Source organism: Rattus norvegicus, chromosome 16, assembly GCF_036323735.1.
Source record: "Rattus norvegicus strain BN/NHsdMcwi chromosome 16, GRCr8, whole genome shotgun sequence".
Lineage (NCBI taxonomy): Eukaryota > Metazoa > Chordata > Mammalia > Rodentia > Muridae > Rattus > Rattus norvegicus.
The window spans coordinates 6,175,011-6,187,551 of record NC_086034.1 but is presented as its reverse complement, the minus strand read 5'-3'; the positions used below and the strand labels follow the sequence as shown (position 1 = coordinate 6,187,551).

Sequence of the window (12,541 nt, the reverse complement as noted above, 5' to 3'; positions counted from 1 at the left end):
GAGACATTTGCAAACCTTACATCTGATGAGACACTCCAATTCAGAATATATAAAAAGTCAGTAATTTAATATTAGCCCAAGTTTAAAAATTTCTCTGAGGAAAATATGCAAATAGCACATATGAAAATATATACAGGGGCTGGAGAGATGGCTCAGCGGTTAAGAGAACCAACTGCTCTCCCAGAGGTCATGAGTTCAATTCCCAGCAACCACATGGTGGTTCACAACCATCTGTAATGGGATCCGATGCCCTCCTCTGGTGTGTCTGAAGACAGCTACAGTGTACTTGTATATGATAAATAAATAAACCTTAAAAAAAAAAAAAAGAAAATATATACAACACCAGCAGTCATCAGGAAAATATAAGTCAAATTTACAATGAATACCATTTTATACCCACTAGGATGTCTATGATCAAAGAGACAATAACAATTATTGCCAAGGTGTGGAGAATTTGGAATGTACTTGTGAGTGTATAAAATGGTGTAGTCACTTAATGGCATGGTCTGGAAATTGCTTAAACATTCCAGTATAGCTATTGATGATCAAGCAACACAAAACCTTGTGTTTAAACCACGCAAATATCCATCAGTTGCTAAGTGAACAAAATGCATAGGATAACATATCCGGTCATGATAAAGACATGAGTACTGATACCTATCAATGGATATCTACCATAACACGGATGTTGTAACATTGCAGAGAAAAAGAAGCAAAACCCATGCTTAGGGCTGGGTGAGGATTCAGGAGACAATGCAGAATACTGCTAATGGTATGAGGTTTCGTTGGGGAGGTGTGAAAATGTCCATCAAACAGTGATGATTGCACTGATGAGTAAACATGAAAAATCACTGAAATGTGTGCTTCAAATAGGCAAGCTGCATGGTACATATTTAAAAATAAACATTAAAAGTCTATAACGCAAGCAGCTTGACACAGCTTATGACACTTACCTCTCTCTCCAACTCATCTTCCTCCTCCAAAAGATCATACACCTGCTCTAAAAGCTGAACCCCCAGGCCCTGGATCACATCAGCTCTTAAGACTTCAACTATTCTCCTGATCTTTTCAGAACCTGGTGTGATACCTAAAAATGCAGCAACCAAAATAGAAAATAAATACCATTACAGCATGAACTGAATATTTTAAAATCAAGAAGCAATCATTTTCACTTTAACAAGAATTTGGCTTACTGACTTTATCCATGCCTTTATTCCCAGCACTCAGGAAGCAAAGAGGCTGGTGAATCTGAGTCCAAGGCCAGCCTGTACTACAGAGCAAATTCCAGAAGAGCTGGGGCTGTCTAGCAAGACTTTGTTTCCAAAGGAGTAAACAAAAACAAAACAATAAACCCAAAGCACTTTTATTTTAAAAATGTCTTAGTTGACACACAATACTGTATTTCATTGTATATAGATATATTATTTACTTTGACCTAAATTATCCCCAATGATATCTCCAGCCCTTCCCATCAGTCGTTCTCCCTTCCTCAGCTCAAGTCTTCTCCTGTCCACTTTTTTTCTTTCTTTTTTTTTTTTTTCGGAGCTGAGGACCGAACCCAGGGCTTTGTGCTTGCTAGGCAAGCGCTCTACCACTGAGCTAAATCCCCAACCCCTGCTGTCCACTTTCAGGCATGTCTGTTTTATTCTTATTTTTGTCTGTGAGTCAGGGTCTTATTCTATAACCCAGGCAGGCCCTCCTGCCTTCCCCTGATAAGTACAGGATTAGAGGCATGAGCAAGCTTGCCTAGTTCATTTATATAGTTTAGTTTTTTCAAAAATATCTATATCTAATTTATATGTATAGGTGCTTGCCTGCATGTATGTCTCTACACCACATCTACAATGCACAGAGGCCAGAAGAGAGCCTCAGGTTCCCTGGAACAGGAGTTATAGACACAGATTCTCCGGATGAGCAGCAAGTGCTCTAAACTGCTGAACCCTCTTTGAAGCCCGTGTACATTAGTTGCACACGTTATGTGACGTGTTCTACCAGTGAGCCACATCTCTAGTATTTTAGTAGCTAAAAACTTAGTCATTAAGCTTCACACTATCATCTCCAAGATCTAAAAAAACTAACTTAAAGAATTAATAATGAATTAATTTAATTGTCTAACATGAAAATTCACATTAAAAAGTTCAATGTATGTTAAAAAGTTTTATGAATTGTTATAAGGCTTATTGAATTATTTATATTTATTTTAAAAATAGATTTTCAAGGGCTGTGGAAATGACCCAGTGATTAAGAATACTTGTTCTCCTAGAGGACCTGGATTCTATCCTAGCACCTACGTCAAGTGGCTCACAGCCGTCTGTAACTCCAGCTCCAGAGATCCAGTGCCTCTCGTCTCCATGGGCACTGCACATGCATGCGTGTATCCACACGCGCACATCCACAAATGGTAGCAAATGCCTAGAGTTCCAGAACCTGACGGGGTGAGGCCAGAGGATCAGGGATTCAAAGGTGTCCTCAGCTACAGAGCAAGTTTGAAATCCACCTGAGCTACATGAGACACTGCCTCAGAAAACCAAAACAGGAAGACATGAATTTTCATGAAAGTGTGGGGACATACCTCTTGACTTACAGGATACACCTTTTGGGGAGCATCCAGATGAAAAGTGCAAACAACTTGCAGGTGTGGGCCTTGCTGTCCACTCTGTGTCTGCTTTGCCCCTGGGAAAGCACAAACCACTCACCTGGAGGTAACTCCACACAGGGGGGCTCCCCCTCTTCCGCAGCCTTGCCGTGGAGCACCAGCGTGTCTCGATACTTGCGATGAAGTCTGAACTCTGACCCTGGGTTTGGTACATGAAGATCTTCACAGCTCTCTTTAGCTTCCAGCCTCAGAGTCTGAGTCATCAGCTGCACCAAGTCTCTCATTTCATTTGTATGACTTTTCCTGAGGGAAAAGCCTCCTTAGTATTTACCTGACTTCATGATAAAAGTTAAACGTGAAATGACCTGTAGGGGGTTCTGCTTGCAAATGCCCAGCAGGCAATTACAAACTCCTTGTAAAATACAGGAACGAAATGATGAATGCAATTGATAGATGATTCTAGAAAGTTTTTAGCCTAAAGACAGACCATATGCATCTCAAAATAAAGAACAAAAATGTCAGGCAGAAGCCAGGGCTGATGTCCGACAGCCATTGCTAGCAGAAGGCAAGAGGAAAGCTGGAAAGGAGAGGGCCAACCCAACTTTGCATACTACTTCTACATAGCCATCTCCAAGTCACTTAAACAGACACTATTATAGAAGTCAAAAACAGTCATAGAAACACAGAAACACCAGCCTCAGAAAGCTAAAATTCACCAGGTACACTCCACTGCAAACTAAAAAGAATAGGAGAGACCACTCTTGTGAACAAAAAAAAAAATGGAGTTTATACAGTCCAGAATTGACATGTGATACAGTGTAGATGAGGACATTAAAGAAGGTATTATAAATATCCCTCATAGGCTACAAAGGAGAAAGCATCAACATGCTAAGGGAGAACGGACATACAGCAGGCCCACCTCGAACACTGGGAATGAACACACTGTGGGTTCAGCAGGACTAACAGACTAGACACAGAACAGGTAAGTGAGCTCAAGGAAACAGAGCAAAGAGAAACGTGGGAAAGCAATGAGAGCACCACAGAGCATCTAATACACGTGTACTTAGGACCCCAGGAAAGGGAGGGAGAGCATTGAGAAGCTTAAAGTAAGAGCCAACACTGATGAGACTACAAACGTGTAGGTCCAAGAATATGGGCTAAGGATTCTGAATGGAAACTATATTGTGTTTATGGAAAATAAATCCTTTTTAGGTTTTTTTTTTAATTATTTTATGTGTATAGGTGTGTTGTGGTATTTCGCCTGTATGTATGTATGCCACAGGCAGTACCTATGGAAGCCAGAAGACGGTGTGGGATCCCTGGAACTGGAGGTACTGATGGTTGTAGATACCATTTGGGTGCTGGGAAGTGACTCCAGATCCTTTAGAAGCCACCCTTCTTAACCACGAGCCATCACTCCAGTCCCTCACAGAAGATATATTTTAAGCTCTAGCATCTACTAAAGCTATTACATAAATAGCTAAGTAATAATAGACTTTTTTAGATTCAGTTCAAACAGAACTGAGACAGAAAACCAAGAACTTACCCCTCCCTGGAATCCCCATCTGATTTATCAGTTGAGCTTGTGGAAGAACTTAACTCATCCTCAGACAGTCCATGGATCAGTCTCTTCTATTTGTGTTGGGAAAGAACAAGACCAGAATGTAATACTCAAAAACCTTTAAGTGTAATAATTAGATACAATTTACTTGCATACAATTAAAAGGGAGAAACTAGCAGAAAACTTGAAGCTAATTTATTGAAATGATGTCACACACAAAGTTCACAATTTAAGACTGAGGAACACCAGGCTGAAGTCTCGGTTATCAAGATAGTTCCTTTGCAGAGAAGCTGTTCTAGTGGTTCATTCTTAGGCAGGAGGCTTACTCCAGAAGGACTGCTGGCGTTTTAAATGTGACAGCGCCACCTCAACCAGGCAGTTTTCACCTGCTCCTCTGTAAGAGTGCTACAGTTCTTTACAGGGTTACTGGTATAATTTGCATAAACCTTACAGCTTCAGTAAGTGCAGATGTCAAACAGTGAAGTAACTGAATGACACTGTAGACAACACGGCCGGGTGTGGTGGCTCACACCTAACCCCAGTGCTCAGAAACTAACGCCAAAGAACTGCAGCAAGCTTCAGGCTGGCCAAGGCTCTGCACAGTGAATTTGAGAACACTCAAAAAAAATTTTTTTTGAGAAAACACTATCTCAAAAACCTTAATAATTTGACACAAACAGGAAACTAAAGATTAATGATTAGCAAACAAGTTAAAAAATCTGGCTAGACTCATGGGATGTTTATTGATACAGAAAAACAGACAACGTGCTGCCTATTGGAAGCTCTTAGCCTGGCCTGGAGGAGAAGCCTGGGACCTCAGCTACTTCAGAAACTGAGGTAAGAGGATCATAAGCTCAAGTCTAGAATGGGCTACATAGTGAACATAAGGTCAACCAGTGGCTTTGTAAGACTGTCTCAAACTAGAACTACAAGAACCTCAGTGGCAGTGCACTTGGCTACCATGCCTGCCGTGTGTGAGGCCCAATATAAAAACAAAAAAAAGATAAGAGACAACTCCTTAGGAAAGAATTCTGACTAAACATCCAAGTGTTAACAAGAACATCTGGTAAATCTATGCCATTAGTTTAGGAGCTAAAAGCATTGATTATCATTCCCCAGCACCCACATGGGTAACTCCAGTTCCAGGGGATCTTGAGTCCTCTATGGGCACAAAGCATGCATGCAGTGAATAGATATACATGCAGGCAAAACACCCATACACTTTTTAAGGATGTATTCCTTGAATGAGTTAAGTATAATCCTTTTAATAATTTTGAGTTCCTTTCCTTGTTTGTTTTAAATTTATTTATTTTATGTATATGCGTACACTGTAGCTGTCCTCAGACACACCAGAAGAGGGCATCAGATCCCATTACAGATGGTTGTGAGCCACCATGTGGTTGCTGAGAATTGAACTCAGGACCTCTGGAAGAGCAGGCAGTGCTCTTACCCGCTGAGCCATCTCTCCAGCCCCCTTGTTTTGTTTTTTAACACAGGGTTTCTCCCTGTAGCTCTGGCTGTCCTAGAACTCAATTTGTAGATCAAGTTGGCTTCAAACTCACTATCAAATGCCTCTGCCTCCCAAGTGCTGGGATTAAAGGCGTGTGCCACCATGCCAAGCAATGAGACTCAATGTGCTGTTCCCACCTCCTACCCAGCAAGCAAGGCCTTAACCTTCCCCTTCCCTCCTATGTACCTAATCATAATGAAAGAGAACTATGCATGGTGGCTATTGGCTTTCTTTAGTGGTTGGAATAAGAATGGTCTCCTTAGGCTCAGAGATTTGAGTGCTCAGTCACCAGGAGTGGCATTATGAGGAGGCGTGGCCTTGCTGGAGGAGGCCTGGCTTTGTGGGGGAGCATGTCTCTGGGAGTGGGCTTTGGAGTTCCAGCCTCGGGCCTCATTTTCTTCCTGCTGCCTCTGAATCTGGATGTAGAACTCTCAGGACCTCCGAGCACGCCTGCCTGTATGTCATCATGCTCCCCACCTCCCCACCATTTCAACAGTGAGCTAAGACTCTGAACCTGTAAGCAAGCCTGAGTTAAATGCCTGCATCCTGTCATTCATTCATCCGTTTTTGTTTTTGTTTTTTTTTTGAGACAGGGTTTCTCTGTGTAGCCTTGGCTACCCTGGAACTCACTCTGTAGACGAGGCTGGCCTTGAACTCAGTGCCTCCTGCCTCTGTCTCTGGAATGCTGGGATTAAAAGTGTGTGCCACTGCTACCCAATGAAATGCTTTCCTTCATAAGACTTACCACGGCCATGGTATCTCTTCATAGCAATAGAATACTGAGTAAGCCACTGAGACAGTGAGACAGCAGAATCAAGAGTTCAAGGTCATCCTGGGCTACAGGGCAAGATTTTACCTTAAATGAACTGAGTATGGTAGTGTAAGCCTGTATTCTCAACACCTAGAAGGTGGAGGCAGGAGGGTCTGGAGGTCATCCTCAGCTACATAGTGAATTCCAGGTCAGCCTTCGCTACTGAGACCCTGCCTCCAGAAAGGAGTAACTTGGTCAGCAATGCCCCTGGGTAGATGATGCTGACGTCTGTGACGCTTATTCTATTAGGTTTCCCAGAAATAGACACACCTACCTTTTCCCTCAGGAGTGTGGGATTCACCTGAGTGATGTTGCAGTCAGAAGAGAATCGTTGGGCAGGGATGGGTTGGTCTTCTTCCTGTGGTTTCACTGGCTCTACTGAACTTGGAGTTCTCTGAACTGCAGGGCCTAAAAACATGAACGCCCCAGTAGTTGTTTGTAGCAGGCTGGACGGAACTAAGGAGGACTTTGTACACAGTACAGAAGATACCATAGGAAGAGTAAGGTAGAGTAACCCAAAAAACATATTTATCATTAGTCTGGTATCTGTCACTTAACCTCAAATTTAGTCATGGGTTTACCAACTCTGGACCTCGGGCAAGTTATTTAACACTCTGGAACCTTAGGGTAACAGCCTACCTTCGAGGGAGACAAAAAGTACAAAACGAAATACTACCCTTAACACATTCAGCACAGTGGTGGAGATACGGCCACCTTCAGTAGGGACACTGGTAACACAACTGTGAATGATGACAGTAAGAAAGACCCACAGAGGGCTGGAGAGACGGCACTTGACACTCCTGCAGAAGACCTGAGTTCTGCTGCCAGCACAGACACAGCAGCTCACAACCATCCCTAATTCCAGTTTCAGGTAAGCCAATGCTTTTTTCTGACCTCTATAGTCACTAGACATGAACGTGACTTACATACGCGCCTGTTAAAACTCTCATACATGGGGTTGGGGATTTAGCTCAGTGGTAGAGCGCTTGCCTAGCGAGCGCAAGGCCCTGGGTTCGGTCCCCAGCTCCGAAAAAAAGAAAAAAGAAAAAAAAAAAACAACTCTCATACATATAAAGTAACAATTAAAAAACAATTAGAGGGGCTGGAGAGATGGCTCAGTGGTTAAGAGCACTGACTGCTCTTCCAGAGGTCCTGAGTTCAAATCCCAGCAACCACATGGTGGCTCATAAGCATCTGTATTGGGATCTGATGCCCTCTTTTGGTGTGTCTGAAGACAGCAACAATGTATGCATATACATAAAATAAATACTCTTAAAAAAAACAATTAGAACAATTAGTAAACAACTTTTAAAATACAATTTTCCATAGAGCCAGGTGGCATATACCTTTAATGCTAGCACTTAGGAAGCAATAGCAGATGGATCTCTGAGTTCAAGAGCAGCCTAGAGTACATAGTAAGTTCTAGGCTAGCCACGACTTATGTAGCAAAACCCTGTCTCAAAAACAAAACAAAAACACTACATTCCTTAGCCTAGTGTAGACTCCTGACAAGCAGGGTCTAGATGGAAAAACAAGTTAAACACTCACCTGATTTCCAGCCTGAGGTTTCAAAGTTCAAAGCCCTCTGGTTTGCTTGCTGTCTGTCTCTCTGTCTCTCTCTGTGTGCTGCTTTCTCCCTCAAATTTATTTGTTTGTTTTAGATTTTAATTTTTTGAAATTCTATTTTCTGTGTAGGAGTGTTCTGCCTTCATGTATATGTATGCACCACGTGTGTGCCTGGTGTATGAGGTAAGAAGAGGGGTCAGATCCCCTGGAACTGGAGTTACAGATGGTTGTGAGCCACTGTGTATGTAGGTGCTGGGATCTAAACCTTGGTTCTCTGCAAGAGCAATAGTACTATTAACAGACGTTGAGCATCTGTCCATCCCCTGGCTCTCATTTTAATCCTCCTTCTCTGATAGATAGTAAAGAGTCAGCACTCTACGATATTTCATAAGGCTTATCTAAGAAACTTTAAGAACCCTTCCAAATCCTCTTTCTATGTGGATTATTGCTGCTTTGACGTTTGTATGGCAAACAACCAGAGCCAATGATTCTCACCAGCTATCAACAGCCACCTAGATAAGTGCATCAACTTCACCTGAGGGGAGCATCTCTTCCTGCGACTGCTTTAGTCGTCTCCTCTCTCTGGCTGATAATGGCCGATCCTTTGGAAGAAAGTCATGGAGTTATTCCTGTTCCCACTCACGTTACTGCAGCCATGCATGATGTATCATCTAACACTGCTAAAGGCCTCCACTGTCTCTCAAGGAGCAGAAATCACGCTGATGTGTTTAGTAGACATAAGGGGTAAGCCATTAGGAAATGACCACACTGGCTTCTGAAGATGCTCTGTTATAGGAGAGCAAGGAGATGCTTTGCCTCTCTCACATTCAGAATTCACTGCAGGTGACCATCTTTGGAACTGCAAACTATGTCCATTTCAATCAAAGCTAATGCTGTGAAAGTATGAATATGTCTCTTCCAGAATCGGTAAAGTATGACTGATATGTTTTAATGTCAACCTCCACGATACACACAGATTTTAAGTATTTTTAAACCCAGTACACAGTCACACAAACCTTTGATGACGCTGTCGAACTAGACCTTGAACCATTCACAGACCTAGCCACAGGTCCACTTTGGTTTCCATCACTTTGCTGTGTACTTATGATATCTGCTTTCCCAGTATCAGGGTGAGAAGGCACAAGACGAGGGGGTGATTCTTGGAGCTTCAGTGACATAAAGAGAAGGAGGTTATCAGTTCCATAGACAGCCATCTCTAAAATCTCCCTCTGGCAAGTCCCCTATGCATTCACCGGTGATTTGTCCTTCAAATGTTTATATCATGTCCCTCAGGCTACCATAATCTGACTATATATAGGCAAGAACGAACATTAATTTCTGATTTTCATATTTACATATCCTAAATTTTGGGATCACAGATTTGTGCCTCCATGCCTGGTTTACTTGGTGCTAGGGAGCTGAACCCAGGACTTCATGCATGCCAGGCAAGCACTCTACCAACTGGGCTACATCAACATTTTAAAAGCCAGCCTGGTTGTCACGCTATAATCCCAGCCACTTGGAAGCTGAGGCAGGAAAGGCAGTTTCAAGGCCTGTTTGCACTATGGAGATGTTGCCAAGGGTGAATGGCTACCTCATAGGTTTAGGGAAGGGTACTGATGGAAGGCATTTTAATAAGGGAAGGACTGAAGGCTAGGCTTGCAGCTCACTAGTAAAATGCTTCTGCAGCATACACAAGACCCCGGGTCCATTTTCCAGCACTGTACAGAAAAAAAAAATAATATATAAAAAGAAAAGCAAAGCTTAGCAGCAGAGCATGAAAGCCTGTCCCTTTAACTTTCGAGTAGTCCACTCAGTCCTGCTCTCTCCAGCTCGCTGACAGCTGAAAGCATTACTAAGCCTCTTACCCTGGCCCAGCTTCTCCATCCACTCTTTACACTTTTTGGCAACGGCTAACCATTCTAGGTCTTTTTTTTTTTTTTTTTTTTTGGTTCATTTTTTCGGAGCTGGGGACCGAACCCAGGGCCTTGCGCTTCCTAGGTAAGCGCTCTACCACTGAGCTAAATCCCCAGCCCTACGGCTAACCATTCTAAACAAGAGTCAGGCTTCCCAGGTCTGCCTCCCAAGCAGCACGATGAGTCACTGAAGAGACTGCTGACCTGGCTCTTTGCCCGACCGTGGTTCGTCTGTTCCCTTTTTCTCTGCCTTCGCTGCCGGGACAAAGAAGGTTCAGATACAGAGCTGTGCGGCTGCAGTCTTGGGTGGATGCTGTCCTGATCTTCTAGAATACACCCGCTAGTAACTTGATCCTTAGAAGCAACAAAGTGGAAGAAAACAAACACATACAAACTACACAGAGCAACAGAATGGTCTTCAGAACTTCAAATGCCAAACTCTCCACACAGACTTTTGAAATTGTAAAATGAAGGACTAGAAATTGTAAAATGAAGGACTAGAGAGAGAGTTCAGCATCTAAGAGCACTGGCTGCTCTTCCAGAGGACCTGGGTTCAATTCCCAGCAACCACATGGCGGCTCACAGCCATCTGTAACTCTAGTCCAGGAGACCCAATGGCTTCTTATGGCCTCCATGGGCGCTAGGCACCCACCTAGTGCACAGGCAACACCCAGATAGCACATAAACTTAAGAAATAATTTAATTATAAAATAGAAGTGAGAAGGAAGCCCTCTCTCAAATGAATGCTTATGTTTACAGGAAATGATGGCATTGATTAACCTAATGTTCTGGTTTTTACTCTCTTGCCTCAAACAAAAACAATTCTTATAAATAAAATGCTTAGAAATAAATTTAACAAAAAAAATGTAAGACTAAAGTTTGGGGTGTAGCTCAATGTAGAGTACTTGCCTAACACGCCTAATGTCCTAGACACCATTACCAAAACTAACTAACTAACTAACTAACTAAATAAATAAATAAAAGAATAAAGACAACCAACAGAATGGGAGACAATATTGTCAAATCTTGTGTCTCATAGGGTGTGGTATCTAAAATAAAGAACTCTTTCAACTTGATAATAAAAAAGGTAAACCAATTTAAAATAGGCAACAATGGGCAGTGGTGGCGCATGTTTTTAATCCCAACACTCGGGAGGCAGAGGCAGGCAGATCTCTGTGAGTTTGAGGCCAGTCTCGTCTACAGAGAAAGTTCCAGGAAACACAAGGATGGATATATATACATACATACATACATGTATATATATGTATGTATGTATATCTCCTTTTGGGGCTGTAGAGATGGCTCATTAAGAGCACTGACTGGGGGTTGGGGATTTAGCTCAGTGGTAGAGCGCTTGCCTAGGAAGCGCAAGGCCCTGGGTTCGGTCCCCAGCTCCGAAAAAAAGAACCAAAAAAAAAAAAAAAAAAGCACTGACTGCTCTTCCAGAGGCCCCGAGTTCAGTTCCCAGCAACCACACGGTGGCTCACAACCATCTGTGATGGGATCCCATGCCCTCTACTGACTTTCAGGTGTACTTGCAGATAGAGTCCTCATATGAATAAATAGATCATTTTAAAAATTGGCAACAAGGGCTGGAGAGATGGTGCAGTGGTTAAGAGGATTTTCTGCTCTAGTGGAGGACTAAGTTTAGTTTCAAGCAACCACATGGGGCTCACACTGTCTGGAACTCTGGTTCCAACACCATCTTCTGGCTTCTATGGGTACCAGGGATGCATATGGGATACACACACACACACACACACACACACACACACACACACACACACACAAAATAAAAATAAACATTCAAAAATTTGCCAACGACTCTGCGCATACTATTTCTCCAAGAAAGTACACAAATGACCAGTGCGTGTATAAAAAGACCTCATACATGAGTAGACGAGGAACAGGTCAAATGACAGTGAGGGTCTGAGAGATGGCAGTGGTCAACGACACGCACTGTTCTCCCAGAAGACCTGGATTCAGTCCCCAGCATCCACATCAGGTAGCTCACAACAGCCTGTAACTCCTGCTCCAGGGGATCTGACGTCTTTGGCCTCACAGGACATCTGGTCTCACGTGCACACATCCGTGCACATACACATATAATTTAAAAATAATAAAAATAAAACCTAAAGTAAAGCACATTACGATTCTGCGGCAGAGCCTTTAGGCCGCAGTTATAGCTGTGGTGCTAGACAGCAGGGCTGGGGATGTGGAACACTGGAGAACACTTGCTTAGCATGCACGAAGCACTGGGTGTGATTACAGATTTAACAAAATAAAAAAGAGAACAATAACAAGTCCTGACAAAAACGCTGGAGACAGAAGGAAGTGATGACTACAGCTGCTTTGGAAAAAAGTTAAACACAGAGAGGCCACTAGAGACGTGGGACGGCTCAGTGGTTGAGAGCTCTGGCTGCTCTTCCAGAGGTCCCAAGTTCAACTCCCAGCATCTACATGACAGCCCATAGCCAGCTATAATTCCAGTTCTAGGGGGTCTGATGCCCTCTTCTGGTCTTCACAGGTGACAGGCACAGAAGTGGTACACAGACACATACATTTAGACAAAATATTCTTA

General features: G+C 42.9%; 1 protein-coding gene across 5 annotated transcripts in view; it reads right to left on the bottom strand.

Annotated features, from left to right (window-relative positions):
* Nek4 (NIMA-related kinase 4) overlaps positions 1–12,541 on the bottom strand; it is a 48,989-nt gene that overhangs the window by 12,729 nt on the left and 23,719 nt on the right. For 4 of the 5 annotated variants that reach the window (XM_063275290.1, NM_001013134.2, XM_063275291.1 and 1 more), the window contains 7 exons: positions 10,165–10,314; positions 9,061–9,210; positions 8,580–8,646; positions 6,753–6,886; positions 4,143–4,228; positions 2,697–2,899; positions 954–1,087 (listed from right to left, as the gene is read on the bottom strand). In XM_063275290.1, the coding sequence (XP_063131360.1) occupies positions 954–1,087; positions 2,697–2,899; positions 4,143–4,228; positions 6,753–6,886; positions 8,580–8,646; positions 9,061–9,210; positions 10,165–10,314 (924 nt within the window). Of the gene's footprint in view, positions 1–953; positions 1,088–2,696; positions 2,900–4,142; positions 4,229–6,752; positions 6,887–8,539; positions 8,647–9,060; positions 9,211–10,164; positions 10,315–12,541 lie in introns of those variants that run through there. The other variant, XM_039094443.2, reaches the window with a different exon arrangement.